Source organism: Nanorana parkeri, unplaced genomic scaffold, assembly GCF_000935625.1.
Source record: "Nanorana parkeri isolate BGI_ZX_2015 unplaced genomic scaffold, ASM93562v1 scaffold2132, whole genome shotgun sequence".
NCBI classification, from domain to species: domain Eukaryota; kingdom Metazoa; phylum Chordata; class Amphibia; order Anura; family Dicroglossidae; genus Nanorana; species Nanorana parkeri.
The window spans coordinates 82722-100303 of record NW_017308400.1 but is presented as its reverse complement, the minus strand read 5'-3'; the positions used below and the strand labels follow the sequence as shown (position 1 = coordinate 100303).

At 48.6% G+C, this 17582-nt stretch overlaps 1 protein-coding gene across 1 annotated transcript in view; it reads left to right on the top strand.

The window, feature by feature from the left end:
- The window catches only part of LOC108800782 (A disintegrin and metalloproteinase with thrombospondin motifs 3-like), a 106838-nt gene that overhangs the window by 30569 nt on the left and 58687 nt on the right, over positions 1-17582 (top strand). The window contains exon 2 of the mRNA XM_018572782.1: positions 15290-15648. Within this exon, the coding sequence (XP_018428284.1) occupies positions 15290-15648 (359 nt within the window). The remainder of the gene's footprint in view (positions 1-15289; positions 15649-17582) is intronic.

Sequence of the window (17582 nt, the reverse complement as noted above, 5' to 3'; positions counted from 1 at the left end):
AGTTGATATGTCCCAGCAGGTGAGTAGAGGGGCTGCGACTCAGCCAACAAAATTCCTTTCCTGGAATGTAAAGGGGCTCAACATCCCTGAAAAGTGGTCAAGGGTCCTGTGGGATTTGCGGAGACACAGAGTACAGGCGGCATTCTTGCAGGAAACCCACTTCAGATCGGACTGCATACCCAGACTCACGGATCTCCATTTCCCATTCACATACCATAGCTCCTCCCCCACTGTCAAGGCAAGGGGGGTTAGTGTGTTGGTAGCTAGGTCCTCAGGGTGGCAGCATACGGTATGTGATAGCGAGGGCAGATACAGGTCACCATGGTCAACGTATACGCCCCCAACTCAGACCAAATCTCACTCTTGGAGGAATGCCTCCTCGCTTTAGCTGACTTCGTCGAGGGGATTCTTGTCATGGGAGGGGACTTCAATGTCGCCCTTGACCCACAGCTCGATGTTTCCAGGGATGCCTCTCACCTGTCTTACTCATTCCTTCGCCGTGTACGTAAGACTCTCCACGTGGAGCAGCTAGCAGATGTATGGCATCTCATTGTAATGATCCGTGCAAGCTCAATGATATGTATAGGATCACAGCTGCGGAGGTAAGTGGAAATGGTTCAGGTGGAGGGTTCACAGTCACACTTTAGTGCAGTGAGTGAAGTCGGAACCCCTTACACATCATACACCATTTGTTTGTAGGAGTAGTTTAGTGGATGAGTTGAATCCTCACACCCTCAATTGTACAGCATTGAGGCCTGCTGGGATTTGTAGTTCACTGCCCTAGTTACTTCACTAGGAGGCCGAACTTTAGGTAACTCTAATGCAAACAACAAATATGACACTCCAGAGTATATGGTAAGGCAGGTTACGATATTAGAGTTAGTTATCACTAACCCCAAGCAACAATATCATAAAGGTGAGAACAAGCTTTATGTCCTATGCAGCAGTAGTGTGTAACCAATATCAGTAGGAGAGGAGGCGTGATGATTGAGCTTCCCCCCTAGGTGTCAGCAACAACACTTCAACTGAATGCAGTATATGCTAATGGCTACTTGCTGTTAGTTGGAATATCCAGTCAGAGGAAGTGCAGCTGTCAGCATGCTGCTAGGAATCCCAGAGTGGTAGTTCCAGAGGTCCGGTGGTCTGTAGCAGGTTTGCCTGTTCCAGTATATGTGAAGTGCCTTAGCCCTCGTTCACACCTGAACGTTTTGTAGCGCGTTCTATGCTCGACGAACGCTCTACAAAACGCTCAAAAATATAAATCCCATTGTATTCAATGGTCTCGTTCCCACCTTGGCGTATTTCCGCCCGTCCCTAACGTGCTACAAAACGGGCCACGCCTGAAAAGGTACATGTACTACTTTGGGCCGTTTTTGTTGCGCGTTTCCATTTGGGATACAGCCAAGTAGCCTTCGGAAACGCGCGACGAATCGCGGTAAAAAACGCGCGACAGACGCGCATATGCAATACGCCTAGGTGTGAACGAGACTAAGTAGCTTGCTCGACGTACTACTTTGCTAGAACGTCGAGCAAGTGGTCAGCCTACGTTTAAGTAGGCAGAGAGCATTGGTTGGGGGCGGAGCCGGAGACGAGGCCCGACCCGAGCGTCTCCTAGCAACGGGACGCCGCCGGGCCGAGTCCGCCACGTCATCACACCGCCTCAGCTGACTAGAGGAAGGAGGAGTGGAGCGCTGCGGAACGCCCGCCCGTCGTCTGGCAACGAGACACTGATGGCGGGGCCGTCCCCGCGATGGTCTCAGGCATCGGAGCGGTATTCGTTCCTGACGCGCGTGAACGCGATTACTCGCTTTCCTCCAGCGCACACCGTACCTATTGGAAAATAGACTACTTGCACAGACTCCGACATACTTCCATAGACGTTCTCACAATATCTGACCACTCACCGATCATGCTGAGTATGCTCCTCCACACCGAGGGCCCTAGACCGTGGCATTGGCAACTAAACGATCTCCTATTGGATGATCCTATACTGACGACCCACATCAGTCAGGAACTGACCCACTTCTTTCGACAGAACCAATCACCAGAAACTCCTCCCTTGTCCATATGGGAAGCCCACAAGTGTTGTACAAGGGGAACCTTTATCTCCCACGCCTCTAGGGCGAAGCGTGAGTGGCTGGAAACCATCTCCGCCCTACTGGCCCAAATTGAGCCATTAGAGACCCGCCACAAACAAACATTGGCTATTGCAGTGGAAGCCGAACTATGGACTCAGCGCCAAAAGTTGGAAGATCTGCTACTTAGCAAGATCAAAGCCAGACAGGTAAGGGTTAAGAGAACATACTATGAGTACGGCAATAAGCGAAGTAGGTCTTGGCCCTGGCACTCAGGGACGCCAGGGTTCAGACTTATATCCCAACTATAGCGTGGGGAGACGGCAGTCTACTCACTAAATTGGAGGCAGTGGCTGCCCGGTTTAGGGACTTCTTTTTGGAGCTTTACAACCTTGAGGGCCCGCAGACCCCGGACTTCACCACGAGACGCCTAGCCAAAACTCAATCTTACCTTGCCCAGTCGCACCTCCCTACCCTGACCTCTGATGAGGCGGAGGCGCTAGACACTCCTATCACGGCGGAAGAATGGCAAACAGCTCTTAAACAGATGCAACCCCGTAAGGCTCCAGGGCCAGATGGCTTCTCCTTACGGTACTATAGGGCCTTCAGCGCTCAGTTGGCCACACCTTTCCTCCAGGCATATAACTCCCTACTCTTTCCCGGCTGACTCCCTTCGGGCCACAATTACAGTTATCCCCAAGGAGGGGAAGGATCCCACCCTATGCGCCAGCTTCCGCCCAATATCTCTGCTCAGTGTGGACCTGAAATTATTTTCGAAGATCCTTGCCAATCGCCTTCTGCAAAGTGTGAGCAAACTTGTCTACACTGACCAGGTGGGCTTCCTGCCCGGCCGAGAGGCCAAAGACAACACAGAGTACTTAACGCGATTCATTTAGCCACAGAGACACGTATTCCCACTATACTCCTGTCCACTGACGCCGAAAAGGCGTTCGATCGGGTGAACTGGTCGTTCCTCCTGGCAACCCTCCGGGCAATGGGCTTTGGAGACAACCTGTGCAGATGGGTGGAATCCATCTACTCCATACCCTCAGCCCGAGTACGAACAAATGGGACGTATTCCGACCATTTCTACCTCTCGAACGGCACCAGGCAGAGATGCCTGCTCTCCCCATTACTTTTTATCCTATCACTAGAACCCCTCCTTTGTAGAATTAGAAACAACCTGAACATTACGGGTCTACTTACAGGCCACAAGACCCATAAAATTGCAGGTTACGCAGATGACCTGTTATTTATCCTGACCAACCCTACGGTCTCACTCCCAAATCTGATGACTGAACTAGAGAAGTATGGGAGGTTTTCGAACTTTAAAATAAACTTCCAGAAATCAGAAGCTCTGAACCTCACGGTTCCCTTGCCGACGCTGGCGGGTCTCCAGGCAGCTTTTCCTTTCCGCTGGCCCCCTTCTCATATCACTTACCTATGGACCAAATTACCTGCACTGGTAAATAAGGTTTTTGAGCTGAATTTCCCACCCCTGCTCTCAGTAATCCGCGGGGATCTAGCCAAGTGGTCGGGTCGTACGCTCTCATGGTTCGGGAGAAACAGCGTCCTCAAGATGAATGTCCTCCCGCACCTACTGTTCCAGACCTTGCCAGTGCATATCCCAACGACGTTTCTGAAACAGGTTAGGAGAGAGTTCACATCCTTTTTGTGGGCGCGTGGATCACACAGGCTGAGCAAATCCTTACTAGCGCTTCCCAAAGCCCACGGGGGGATCGGGTTTCCAGATCCTGCCCGCTATCACCTAGCAGTGCACATGGCCAGGGCATTCGAATGGTGTAACGTCTCCTCAGACAAACGGTGGTTACAACTGGAACAGGATGGCTCCTCTTTGCCGCTGGCGGGCCTACTGTGGACAACACAATAATTGCCTAGAGCAATCCTTCACCATCCTCTCATGGGAACCACAATCCGCATACTCAAAATGTCGCCCACAGTACTCCCAGATAGTGTATCCCCATCGTTGCTGACCCCAGTGGTGGGAGACTCCAACTTTGCGCCCGGCCTAGAGGACAGCTCCTTCTTGCGTCTCGTGTCAGCGAACAAATTCAGACAGGGACATTTCATGCCCCGGCGGTTTTCGATAAACCTAGAGACATTGGCCATCCTAGTTACACCTCCTCTTCTACGCTGGCAGGCACTTCAACTGCGTAGCTACCTCACTAAGTTGAACAACTCCCCTCCCCCGCGCACAGACCAAACGCCGTTTGAGGATATCTGTTTGGTGGGCGGGTGCGTTGACCATGGTCTGTCCACAGCCCATGCCCTCTTGCTGCTGACGACTCATACACCCAATCCGGGCTTTCTGGCAAAATGGGCGAGGGACCTATCAACCACCTTCTCGCAAGACCAAAAAGACTACATACTACATTTTGCTCATAAAGCCTCTACTGCCTCTGCTACCCAGGAAACTGGGTACAAGATACTTACCAGATGGTACTTCGTACCCTCTAGACTGCACAAAATGTACCCCAAAACTCCGCCAACATATTGGAGATGTGGTCAGGCGGAGGGAACTATCCTCCACACTTTCTGGTCATGCCCTAGCCTTAGGGACTATTGGGAGGCAGTCATAAGGATTATAAAACACCTGACGGGAGTGTCTCTGGCTGGGGACCCAGCCGCCCTGTTGCTCCACAGGTCCACCCTGTCTAGGACCAAATACCGCGCCTCTCTGCTCATCCACCTGGTAAATGCTGCCAGGGCCTGTATACCGCTGCGATGGAAAAGCTCCAGCCCACCCACGGTCACAATGTGGCTACGTAAAGTGGACGAAACACGAGTTATGGAGGAGCTAACTGCGGCACTACACCACACAGACGGCAAATTTCGGAAAACATGGTTCTATTGGCTGGAGTACCTTTTACTCCCCAGAGTACGGTGCACTCATGGTAGTATGAGACATAATACCGCTCCGGGGGGATACAAAACCAGGAGACCTTAACCTTAGCCTGACGCGCCGACCCCAGAGGGCCGGTACAGCGCTATCCTCTCACCTGCCGGGACCCGACCGAATGTCGATTCCATGTTACTTCTACGACAACCCTTACTGTGACCACACCCTTCCCTTCTCTCCTGCTTTACTCCAGAATCCTTCTCTGTCGTTTTTCTAACTCCTCCTCTCTCTTTGGGTTGACTGCACCGAGACGTCGGCATAGCATATATCTAGTTACTTTGCACACCTGTGTAAGTCAGAGCTAGCATGAATCTTTACACAGCATAGTGGTTGCGCCACACCCAAGGATAGGGGCGCTGGTGCATGATCTCTATTTTCTTGATACTATTAACAAGCCGGGTCGGTGACAGGTCTGCAGATAGGAAGCAGGGTTTCGGGAAGCAGGGTTTTCAGTCAGGTGCAGGCGACGCAATACTGAGCCAGCTTCCTGACTGCAGGGAGGGCCTAAATACCCTCCCAGGAAGCACCAGGTGATGGGATGATCAGTAACAGCTGGGGCACACCCGCAGGTGAGTACTGGGGCTGCAGGTTCCTTACAGTCCGTGGCTGCTGGAGACACCCGCAGGCGAGCACAGGAACTGCAGGACCTGGCTCCAGCACCACCTGGGGGTGCTCTGGATCCTGACAACTACACAACACCAGTAGAATTGTCCAATCCTATTGACACTCTGCGTGTTAATGCTGCTTTCCAATGTATTGTATTGCACGGCTCAACCCTTTTGTCTTTACGTTTCTACTGTTTATACTAATGTAAATCTCAAATTATTCACGTTAAGGTCACTGCAAAGGACAAGGGGGCACTCTTTGCGTCTGAAGGAAAGTAGGTTTAACCTTTGCATACCGAAAGGATTCTTCACAGTTAGAGCTGTGAAAATGTGGAATAGACTCCCCCAGGAGCTTGTTCCGGCTAGCTCTGTTAATTGTTTTAAAAAACATCTGGATGTATTCCTAAATGCACAGAATATTACTGGATATTGAGTTCTTAGAGGTATATTAAGCATCAGAGATTGTTGATCCAGGGAATATCCGATTACCTTATGGGATCAGGAAGGAATTTTTTTCCCCTGTTGGAGCAAATTGAACCGTGCTATATTGGTTTTTTTTTGCCTTCCTCTGGATCAACATTGGGTAATTGTGGGCATCGTGTTCTGTTTAGGCTTTTTTTTTTTCCTCTTTGTATCTCTATAGGTTGGACTCGATGGACTTGTGTCTTTTTTTCAACCTGACTAACTATGTAACTATGCCTAGCGTCAGGAGTAAGGAGCTTAGAATTTTTTTCTCTGGGATTCTTCTTCCCTTTTCCTTTTTTTTTTTTTTTTTGGTTGAATCTTCAAGCAACTGCCGGCTGGATGACATGCTGGATGTGCATAGATCCTTGTAGTCCGACCCAGTCTGGCCTACGAGCATATGCAGACTCTGCTCCAGTGGGTCGGCTGCGCCTACTCTATCCCATAGAGTGGCCTGTGGGAGTCTTCCCGGTGAGGTGCATGTGACTGGGGGTCTCGGCTGCCCAGTCACAGTATCCTTCACAGGCAGGCGGCACCCGGCTACGGTCAGGTGGCGTTTCGCCATCCCTGCAGGACCCTGGTATTGGATGCGGTTTTGTTCGCACACTTGGCATTGACGCTCCCAGTTTACTGGTGCAATTTGTGCTTCCCAGGGTCTTCTCCTGCGTCATCTAGGAGGTGAGTATGCTGGCTGGGGGTCTGTCGTAGACCTGCGCAGGGTGGCTTGTGCTGTGGCCATTGGAAGGTCCGGGCCTGCTGCAGTCCGCGGTGGTTGTTACTGGGACACCGCAGTCGTGCAGATGGAGGATGGCTGGTTGGGGACAGCGCCTCTGGGCAGCGAGGTGCCACCTCTGCACTGGTGGTGGCTGCAAGTGCGGCCGCGTGGCTGAAAAGATTTAGTCCCAGGCTTTTGCAGCCTAGCGGGAAATGGGTGGTAGGCCCCCTCCGCGGGGCCATGGCTTGGGCAGTTGGTGCCGGTCCGCTGGGGCCGCGGTGCTGAGAGGCCCGCGGCCGGAAATTTAGTCCCCGGCTTTTGCGGCCTAGCGGGAAACTGATGGTAGGCCCCCTCCGCGGGGCCTTGGCTCGGGTGTTTGATGCCGGCCTGCTGGGGCCATGGTGCTAAAAGGCAGATTACCGTAGTTGCGTCCCGTGGCCGAAAATTTAGTCCCCGGCTTGCAGCCTAGCCTGCTCGGCCGCTTTTTGCTCCCTGGGAGGGATTTCTGCTGGGGGTCCCAGTCCGTAGCGGACCACGGTGAGGTGGCAGAGCTCCACAGTCTCATGTGGTGGGCTGCATGTGCGGCACATGGCCCTGAATCTAGTCTGTGGCCTGATCGGGCATGGGCGGCCGCCATTTTGGTTTTGGGCAGCTGATCTAACTGGTTGTCTCACTTTCCCCTTTGTGTCCTGAGGGGATCTGGGGGCATGGTGAGGTGGTCCTGTCTGCCCTGGAAGGGCCAGGCCTGCTGCAGGCCGCAGGGTTTGTCAGCTGTTTTTTGGGTCACTGCCTGGTGCTGGGGAGTGTTTGGACGCCATACTGGGTGTGTGAGTACTCAGTGCTGGGTGGTCTCCGGGACGTTTTCCTGGAGGGTGCTGCGGTTTTGGCGCGCACGCATGAAAATAACTCTGGGGCCCTTATGCTCCTGGTTCTGGCCTCTGCTTTGGTCTCTCAGACTGACAGAATGGGCAAAGATGTTGCTGCAGGGGCTTGCGGAGGAAATTGTCTCTCCCGCTTATGTGGAATTGACGGTACAACTGGTGCAGGGCCTTCGGTATGTCTGCAACTCGCCCCTGGTACCGGACCTGTCAGTGTCGGCGGTTACGCTTCGCCGGTTGCTTTGAGTTAAGTGCTGGTCGGCTGATCAGGCTTCCACAAAAGCTCTGACGGAGCTTCCCTTTAACGGGGACGGTTTATTCGGTACCTCAGATAAGATTATTGAGGATTTGACGGGGGGTGAGAGTACCTTCTTGCCTCAGCTGCGGAAGAAGGAACAGCGACGGAAGCCGGATCCCTCCTTTTCCCTCCCAGCCTGCCGAGCGTCCCTGGCGGCCTCAGTCTGCCAATCCCACCGGCGAGCCCTCGTCCGCATGAAGGTTGGACCCCATCTCTGGGTCCCAGGGTGAGGGGGCGCCTTCGGCTCTTGGCGGATTTTTCAGTGGCTCACGTCTCCGACGCCTGGGCGCAGGAGCTGGTTTCTTCGGTTTACAAGATCGAATTTCTGTCCCATCCCGGGAACTGTTTTTTTCCCGTCCAACTCTTGACCTACCCTCCGCGATTGGCGGATCTTACCGCGTTGTGGCGGACCTTTTGTCCCGGGGGGTGGTGTGCCGGTTCCGTCCTCAGAAAGGTTCACGTAATTTTATTCCAACCCGTTTACCGGGCCCAAAAAAGAGGGGGTTCGGCCCATCCCGGACCTCAAACGCTTGACTTCTTTGGTGCAGGTCCGTCAGTTTCGGATGGAGCCGATCAGGTCCGTAGTGGCATATCTCCGTCAGGGGAATCTGCTGGCCTCCATCGACATAAAAGATGCCTACCTTCATGTGCCCGTTTGTGTCATCATCGATATCTTCGTTTCAAGGTGGGGGACGAGCACTTCCAGTTTGTGGCACTGCCTTTCGGCCTGGCGTCGTCCCCGCGGGCGTTCAACGAGGTGTTAGCCCCGAATCTGGTGCTGTTGTGTTGCCGGGGGTACTCGTTCGTGGGTTATCTGGACGATCTTCTGCGGGCGGAGACGTGTTCTTCTCAGGTGATTGCTCTAGAGCTCGCTGTGCGGTCCTTGGAGTAGTTCGGATTTCTCCTGAACTTCCGGAAGTCGTGTCTGGTGCCTTTCCCATGACTGGAGTGTCTGGGCTTGGTTCTGGACACCGTTGCGGCACGAGTTTTTTCTCTCCCTCAGGATGAACTTCTGAAACTCCGTTCTAGCGTATGTCTGTTGCGGACGTGCCGGTGGTTGTCCTTTTTCGCTTTTGCATGCAGGTCCTGGGCCTCATGGTGGCCTCCTTCGAGGCAGTGCCTTTGCACAGCACCACACCAGGCCTCTTCAGAGGGACATCGTGTTACAGTGGGACTAGTCTCCCCTATCGCTGGACAGGGAACTTCGAGTGTCTCGGGAGGCGAGGGCTTCCCTGCAGTGTTGGCTTCAATCTCCAGCCTTGTTGCGGGGGAAGTCTTTCCTACCCATGTACGCGGACGTGGTTCAGCTGGTGGTGGACGCCCCGTGGCAGCTGCCCCAGCGTCCGGATCTTCTGTCCCTTACAGGGGTACAGGTACTCCTAGAATGAGATCCTAATAGGTTGGACTTGATGGACTAATGTCTTTATTCAACCTCAAATACTATGTAACTATGTAACTATGTAACTATGGACCTGTGTTCCGTTCTTCCTTACAGTCGCTGGCTTTGACGGCGTGGCTGTTGGAAGCCAGGTCCTGGAGGACCGGGGGTTGTCGGATGCGGTAATTTCCATGATGCTCAGGGCGCGCAAAGCGGTTTCTAGGTAGATATACCGTCGCACGTGGGGGGCCTGCTTTGCCTGGTGGGAGGCTCTGTCCCCGCATTTTTGTTCTCGGTCAGCAGACTTATTGCGTTTTTGCAGCGTGGGGTGGCTCAGGGGTTGGCCTTCAGCACGGTGTAGGGCCCAATTTCTGCATTGGCTGTGCTTTTCCAACGGCTCTTGGCGTCTAACACCTTGGCTCGACCTTTTGTTCAGGGGCTTACGCGTATTGCTCTCCCTGTCCACTCGCCTTTGGCGCCGTGGGATCTGAATTTGGTGCTTTCAGTGTTGCAGGACTCTCCTTTGAGCTTCTACGGGAGACTCCGCTTCTGTCTTTGTGGCATTTTTGGTTGCCATTGCTTCCGTTCGCTGGGTTTCTGAGTTGGCTGCTTTGTCCTGCAAGTCACCGTTGCTCTTTCTTCATACGGAACAGGCTGTTCTCCGTCCTCGGCCGACTTTCCTGCCCAAGGTTGTGTCGGCGTTCCATCTGAATGAGGACATTGTCTTGCCTTCTCTATGCCCGATGGATGGGGTTCTTGCTCTTTGTGTTTATTTGGAAGCTACGGCTTCTTTCCGTGAGTTCTTGCTCACGTGGGGCCTTCGTAAGGGCCGGGCCGCGTCCTCGGCTACCATTTCTCGGTGGATTCATAATGGTGGTGGTCAGGTGTATGCCGTTATGGGGCGCAAGCCTCCCTTTCCTGTCACTGCCCTTTCTGCTAGGGCTGTTGGGGCATCTTGGGCCTTCCGCCATGGTGCCTCTGTTTCTCAGGTTTTAAGGCCGCTCCTTGGTCTTCCATTCACACCTTTGCTTAGTTTTATAAGGTGGATGTTTAGGCATCGGCGGATGCTGGGTTGGGGCGTAAAGTGTTGCAAGCGGCTCTTTCAGGGGTCTTTTGGGAATTTTCGTTGTTTTGCCCATCCCTCAGTGTGTTATTGCTTGGTGACGTCCCTACCATACAGGATCTACGATCTGTTGCCCTGTGTCCTTCAATGAACGGGAGAGAAAATAGGACTTTTGTACTCACCTTAAAATCCTTTTCTCTCCGTTCATTGAAGGGCAGAGGTCCGGTGTGTACTCCTAACTGCTTGTTACTTACTGGAGACTTGTCAGCAGGTGGGGGGTTTGGCCACCAGCAGGGGCCGCCCCTAGGCTGTCTTTGTCTTTTGTGTGCCTAGCGTCCTTCTCCTGCAGGTGGTGATATACCCTACCATACAGGATCTACGATCTGTTGCCCTGTGTCCTTCAATGAACGGAGAGAAAAGGATTTTACGGTGAGTATAAAAATCCTATTGTTTCGAATATTGTCCCCATTGATGATTTTGAAGACTGCAATAAGGTCTCTTAAGTGCCTCTTTTCTAAGGATAATACATTTAATTGTTGGAGGCGGTCTTCATAGCTCAGGCCTTCTATCCCGTTAATTAATGTTATGGCCCCTGTTTGAACTCTCAAGCTCTAGGACGTTTTCCTTGAGAGCTGGCGACCAAAATTGCACTGCATACTCAAGATGAGGCGGAACTAATGATTTATATAGTAGTAGTATTATTCTTTTATCCCTTGCTACAATCCCTTTTTTAATGCAGGACAGTATCCTATTTTATTTGTTGACCACAGCTTGGCATTGCATGCTGTTGCCAAATCTGCGATCTATGAGCACCCCCAGGTCTTCATGTCCGTCCCTTCTAATGCAACCTGCCCACATAGTTTGCACACTCGTTCTTTGCACCCATGTGCATTACCTTGCATTTTTCAATGTTAAATCGCATTTGCCAATGTGTAACCCATGCTTCAATTTTATCCAGCTCTTGTTCAAGTTTAGTTATCTCATGTTTGGAATTTTCTGCCCTACAAAGTTTAGTATCTTCAGCAAAAATGGAGGTCGAACTATATATCCCAATCTCTACTCTATATCGTTGATGAATAGGATAAACAAGATTGGTCACAAGACCAACCCCTGGGGCACCCCACTCCTGACTTTTGCCCAATTAGAGGATGAACCATTCATTACTATCCTCTGGGTACATTCTTGCTGCCAGTTTTCCACCCATGTACATACAATTTTCTCCAAACCGATAGACCTAAGTTTCGGAATCAAACGTTTGTGGGGTACTGTATCGAACGCTTTAGCAAAGTCCAGATACACCACATCTACTGGTAATTCTCTGTCTATAATTAATTAATACTGACCTCATAAAAAGTTAATAGATTGGTCTGACAAAAACAGTCCTTCATGAAGCCATGTTGTTTTTACTCATACCAGTTTTATTTGCAAATTCCTGCATATAGTCCCTGATCATGCCTTTGAATATTTTGCACACTATTGACATTAAGCTGACTGGCCTATAGTTACCCAGTAAGCTCTGCTTCCCCTTTTTGTATATTGGGTACCACATATGCTCTCCGCCAATCATCCGGTACCGTACCAGTCATTAGTGTCCATAAAGATTATGTACAGTGGTCTGCCTATGACCTGGCTAAGTTCCTTGAGTACCCACAGATGTAACCCGTCAGGTCCAGGGGATTTGTTTACATTTAATCATTCTAGCCTCTGTACTACTTTGCTCTCCGACACCCACTGAGATACATCAAAACATTTATTATTGGTCCTGCAGCTGGTGCCCTGGGCATTACCCAAGTTCATCTCATCTGTAAAAACGGAAGAAAATAATTTGTTAAACGCATTTGCTTTCTCCCTGTCGCTGGTAGCTAACCTCCTCTTTTTGTGTATGTTCTGTCCTTACCCTTTTGCTATTTATATATTTAAAGCATTTCTTGGGGTTCTGTTTGCTTTCTGTTGCTATCTGCTCTTTTTATTCTATGTTGGCATTCCTAATTGATCTTTTAAATTTTTTTTAAATGCTGTTGCTGACCCCTCAGACTTATATTTTTGAAGGCCTTTTCCTTTGTGTTGTTTTACCTTGCTAGTTAACCACCCTGGTCTAACTTTCATGTTCTTGAATTTATTGGTAAACGGGATGCATTGGCCAATTGTTATTTAAGATTTCCTTGAAACTATTACATTTTTCTTTCATGTGCGTATTCAGGAAGATTGCATCCCAATGTATGTCTCCTAGTAGGATTCTCAGCTTACTAAGTTAGCCTTCCTGAAATTGAGTGTTCGTGTCGTGCCGACATGTCTGTTTAATTTTGAAGATTTATGGGGAAAGTTTCTACGTACAATTATGTGGTCAATCCTGCTGAAAATGTTTTGTGGCGCAGAGTAATACATATAGTCATGAGTGAGTGGCATTCCCTCCAAGTGTCCAAGATCAGGTGTGGACAACATCTCCCTAAATCTCTGCAAATCGGAGGACTGGTTTGCTTGACTAGTGGAGGTTTCTTCCAGCTTAGGATTCAAACTAAGTTGGAGTGTACACATAGAAACAGAAACTTTTTGATGTTGCAAAAGAAGCTCCAAAGGGTGAAAAAGGAAAGGGGACCAAGTAGTATTTGGGACATACAGTAATATGTCAGGGTCATAATTTCCAGTCCTTGCAGAGAGCGTGTAACAAAAGATATCTGCCCTGCGGATCGGTAAGTTGCTTAGTACATTGAAGGGTTACCCCTTTCCTAAAAGCAATCAAAATCCCTCTATTTGGTCAGGGCTGAAGCTAGAAAACCAGAGGGCTGGCGAAGGAATGAGTTTCCTGGAGACAGTATGCCTCTTGACCAGTGAGTTCAAGCCTTAGCTACTCAAAGTTAATGCATTAAGCGCCATGTCATAGGAATTTAAAGAATATCATGCCCAACAGCCAGGTAGGGTTTCCCAAAGGGTCACCAATGTTCAAGATGTGCAGGGGTGTCCTTTCCCCAGTGGGGGAGTCAGGGTGTGGAAGGGATCCAGAGGATAAAAAGGGGTAGAATAGCAAAGGAAGGAGAAGGAAGAAAGAAACAAGAGAAGCAGGGTAAAAACCCCAACAATAAATGTGTGTCCTGAAAAGGGACGAGGATTGGCTAGGAATTGTCTCCCAGTGTAACATGAGGAGTAATCCTGCAGCATGGCGGGTTAGCATGTATCCATCTCAGCCCACAGTATATAGGTCATGGAAATTGTTATATTTGTAGATAACTCTCAAATGAAGAGCCAAAAGTATATAAAAATGCAAGAAATATAATAACATGTGCAAACAATGAGCAAATGGTCAAAGAACCTAAAAAAATGAACAAAAAGTTAGAGTACAGATATTTTGTATAATGCTCAGTAACAACAGAGCAGCAACAAAAATTTGTCTGAAAGAGTAATAACAGTTACATTTACAAGACATCATAATGGTAACAGGCCGCCCTCAAGGGAACACATCCACCTGTTTAATGGGAGGACACCAAGGCTTATCAAGCACATGTCGTATATCGTATTTAAAATATGCCAACTTTACGAAGGGTGCATTAGGGAAAAGAGGGGCATGTTGAGGCGGTGTTCACCACAACCAACAGAGAACCAACTAATCAAATGAAAGAAAGCATAGAAAATACTGAAACGCCATCTGAAAAATAGCAACATTAAACATTTTAGAGAGACTTCAACACAAGCATGCACCTAGCATTAAACATTTTTAAAAAATGCTATTTTTGAACCCTCTTTTGAAGTAATTTATGTGCTAATTTATTATTATCATTAAAGGAGAACTATGGGGTCAGTGTTTTTCCCCATAGTTCTCCTTAGGGTAACGGGAGGACACAAACTAGCGTCCTCCCGTTACCCTAAGCTCAGTATACCACGAGCTACAGCTCGCGGTATACTGAGACGCCGCAGCCGGAGCGGATCCCGACTTAGATGACGGGATCCGCCCAGCTGCGTGAGTGACAGCTGGCTCTGCCTATCTAGAGGCAGAGCCAGCTGTACCCGCCCCCTCCCCCGTCCGTTCCGCCAGTCAGCGCTGGCAGATCGGAGCGGGGAGAGGGGAATCCAGCCCCTCCCCCTGTCACGGCAGAGAGCCGTGACAGGATCGAGAGGTGAGCGAACCCGGTATGTGTTCGCTCACCTCCCGATCTACTGAGCTGTGACAGTCTCATTGTCACAGGTCGGCTAGAACTATGAGGTGAGTGAAAAGCACTCACCTCATAGTTCTCCTTTAATGACAACAAAATATACCAATTAATATGCAAAAAACACAAAGAATAGGACTTTTTTTTTACAACTATAAGGACATACGGCTGTGGCAGCTGAAGTGAAAAGTAAAGGCAAAAAAGCTTTTGCTGCAATGCTCACCTTATCTCTGATGCTGTTTCCCAAAGACTTTCTTCCAGGTTGAATGATTGGCAGGAGACCTTACAAGGCAGCATGGTCAGGCCTGCTCAGTGTCAAGAGTTTACAGATGGTGTGTTTGTCATAAACCACTTAAAGTGTTTTGGATAAAGGATTTGCTGCAATTCAGTGCAGTTCAGGTCATGCCCTATTATGAGAAAGTTTGCATTGTTCATCTTTAATGATCACCTACTGTGCTTAAAATACAGCATGTACATATAATTTTAACACAATGGTGGCATAACCAACCACCTATTGAACAAGCATGAAACACAGCTCTGAGTTTCCAGGGGTTACGTGTCATCCATTCCAGTTAGTATACTTTAACTTTAGCAGTTTGTTTAGCTTAAATGTACAGCTAATTTAATTATGTTTTACACATAGGAAGTAAGTTATAATAGTTCAGTTTCCTAATAGAAAAACTGTTGTTAGTTAGATTTTTTGCATGTTCATAATTTTTAGTGCCAACACAAGTCTTGTGTTTTATTTTTCAGATTCACTTATGCAGAAGCTAGAAGAATACAACATTGTAACACCAATCAGTACGGATTTAAAGGGGAATTTTTTGTCTCATGAAGTGTCAAGAGGGCACAGGGCTCGATTTCCAAGGAATGCTGAAGATGCCAATTATGAATCCAGTGATAAGATCTATTATAATGTTACTATTTTTGGCAAAGAGTTTCATCTAAGGTTAAAGCTGAATGCTAAACTAATTGCACCTGGAGCTACAATAGAGTGGGAGGAAGATTCCATTGTGTTTCCAATAGAACATCATCATAAAAACTGCCTGTATGTTGGAGATATAACAGATCTGGCCAATGCCTCTGTTGCCATTAGCAACTGTGATGGACTGGTAAGTTACATATTAAAAAATTAAAGGCATCTATTAAAGTATCTTCACATGTCAGTACAAAATAAGCATTTTATTTATTTTTTTAAACTTCATGTCAAGTTTAAAACTGTATGCCTACATTTTTGTAAATGATTATTAGTCCATTATTGTTGTGTTAATGTATATATTAATTTAAAGCCTTTTCAAATAGATTTTCCCCCCTATAAAATAACAGTCAATTCTTGGTTTTTACTCTCTATGTAGTAGCTCAAAGAGGTCTACCTCTCATCATATAGAGTAATTTAACCTTATACTTTCTGATGCTTATATTGAGTGGTCAAACAATTCTAACCATGCCAATATAATAGCTGTCATAGGTGTACCATTATATTCGTACTGCTACAGTATGATACTACTAAAGTGGGCATGGTCATATGGGCCCTGATTTACTAAAGGACTAGACCATGCTCCCACAACAGATTTGAACTATGTAAGTGAATTTTTCACTTATCTTTTAGGGTTTACTAACCTATCTTTTATAGGTTAGGGCTTTTCACCATAGTTTTCCTAAGGGTAACTGGAGGACACAAACTAGTGTCCTCCCGTCACCCAAAGCTAAGTATACCGCGAGCTACAGCTGAGACGCCGGAGCGGATCCCGACAATTATGTCTGGATCCACCCAGCTGCGTGAGTGACAGCTGGCTCTGCCTATCTAGAGGCAGAGCCAGTTGTACCCGCCCCGTCCGTTCCGCCAGTCAGCGCTGGAGGATCGGACAGGGGAGGGGGGAATCCAGTCCCTCCCCTGTCACGGCTCTCTACCGGCACAGGATCCAGAAGTGAGCGAGCGCCAGTATGTGTTCGCTCACTTCCCGATCTACTGAGCCGACATTTCATTGTCACAGGTCGGCTCAGATTATGAAGCTGAGTGAAAATCACTCACCTCATAATTCTCCTTTTAATGAATTAGATTAGATGATTGAAGTCAGCACAATTCACCCCATTCACTAGACTAAGAGGAAATTTACTTTACAAAGAACATTTACTATACAAAAAGAAAATTCACTTAGTTTAGTGCATGAGGTAAAGATGTGATATTTTTTATTTTTTTTTGCACAGGATTGGGTATTCTTTGCAAAGTACATTTTTACTCTGTTTCACCTCAATCACAAAGATAAGTGAAAATTCACTCTGATAGTGAACATGCTTTTTTCTTTAGTAAATCAACCCTAGGGATTTCACTATGTACTTTAAATACTTGAACCAGCACCTTGCCAAGTTCTGTATAAAATAGCAAGGGAGATACTGCCTGTCTCATTGCAAATCTGTCTGAAAAAAACTTTTATTCAATGTGCTAGATTTCACAAATTGAGAATTTGAACCAGTAAATGAAATATGTCATAGCATTCATGGTTATCACATGCACACTTTCTCTGTGGACTAGACACTGTATCGCATACCTGGTAGAGGACCAAGTTGTTAAGGAGGCCTCCTTTGCAACACTTGTCCCACACCCCTGAGAGTGGAGTCAGGGAGTGAGAGGACAGAGCAGCACCGGTGCCAGAGGGTGTAGGGCACTGTGCCTGGGTAAGTCCAGAAGTTGGTCTCCAAGGAAGCAGGTGAGGATGCAGCCGGAAGGACAGCGAGGAACACTGTTGGAGCAAGATGGAGTCAGGCAGGCCAGGGTGAACACCAATTTGGCAACGAAGTACAAGAGCGGCAGGCCGAAGAATAGTCCAGGAACAAGCAGAGGTGAGGGGCAGGCAGCAGTCTGGTGTAGTCAAAAGGAGATCCAGGTCAAGGCAGCAGAACACAGGAACAGGCAGGAACACACACACACACCATTCAGCATATGATCCATAGAACAGGCAGGTTTAAATAGAGCCATCTATCCAGGGGAGCTGCGCCATATCTTGTGCGCCACATTAGCTCGTCTTTGCACGCAAGTGCCGTTGGA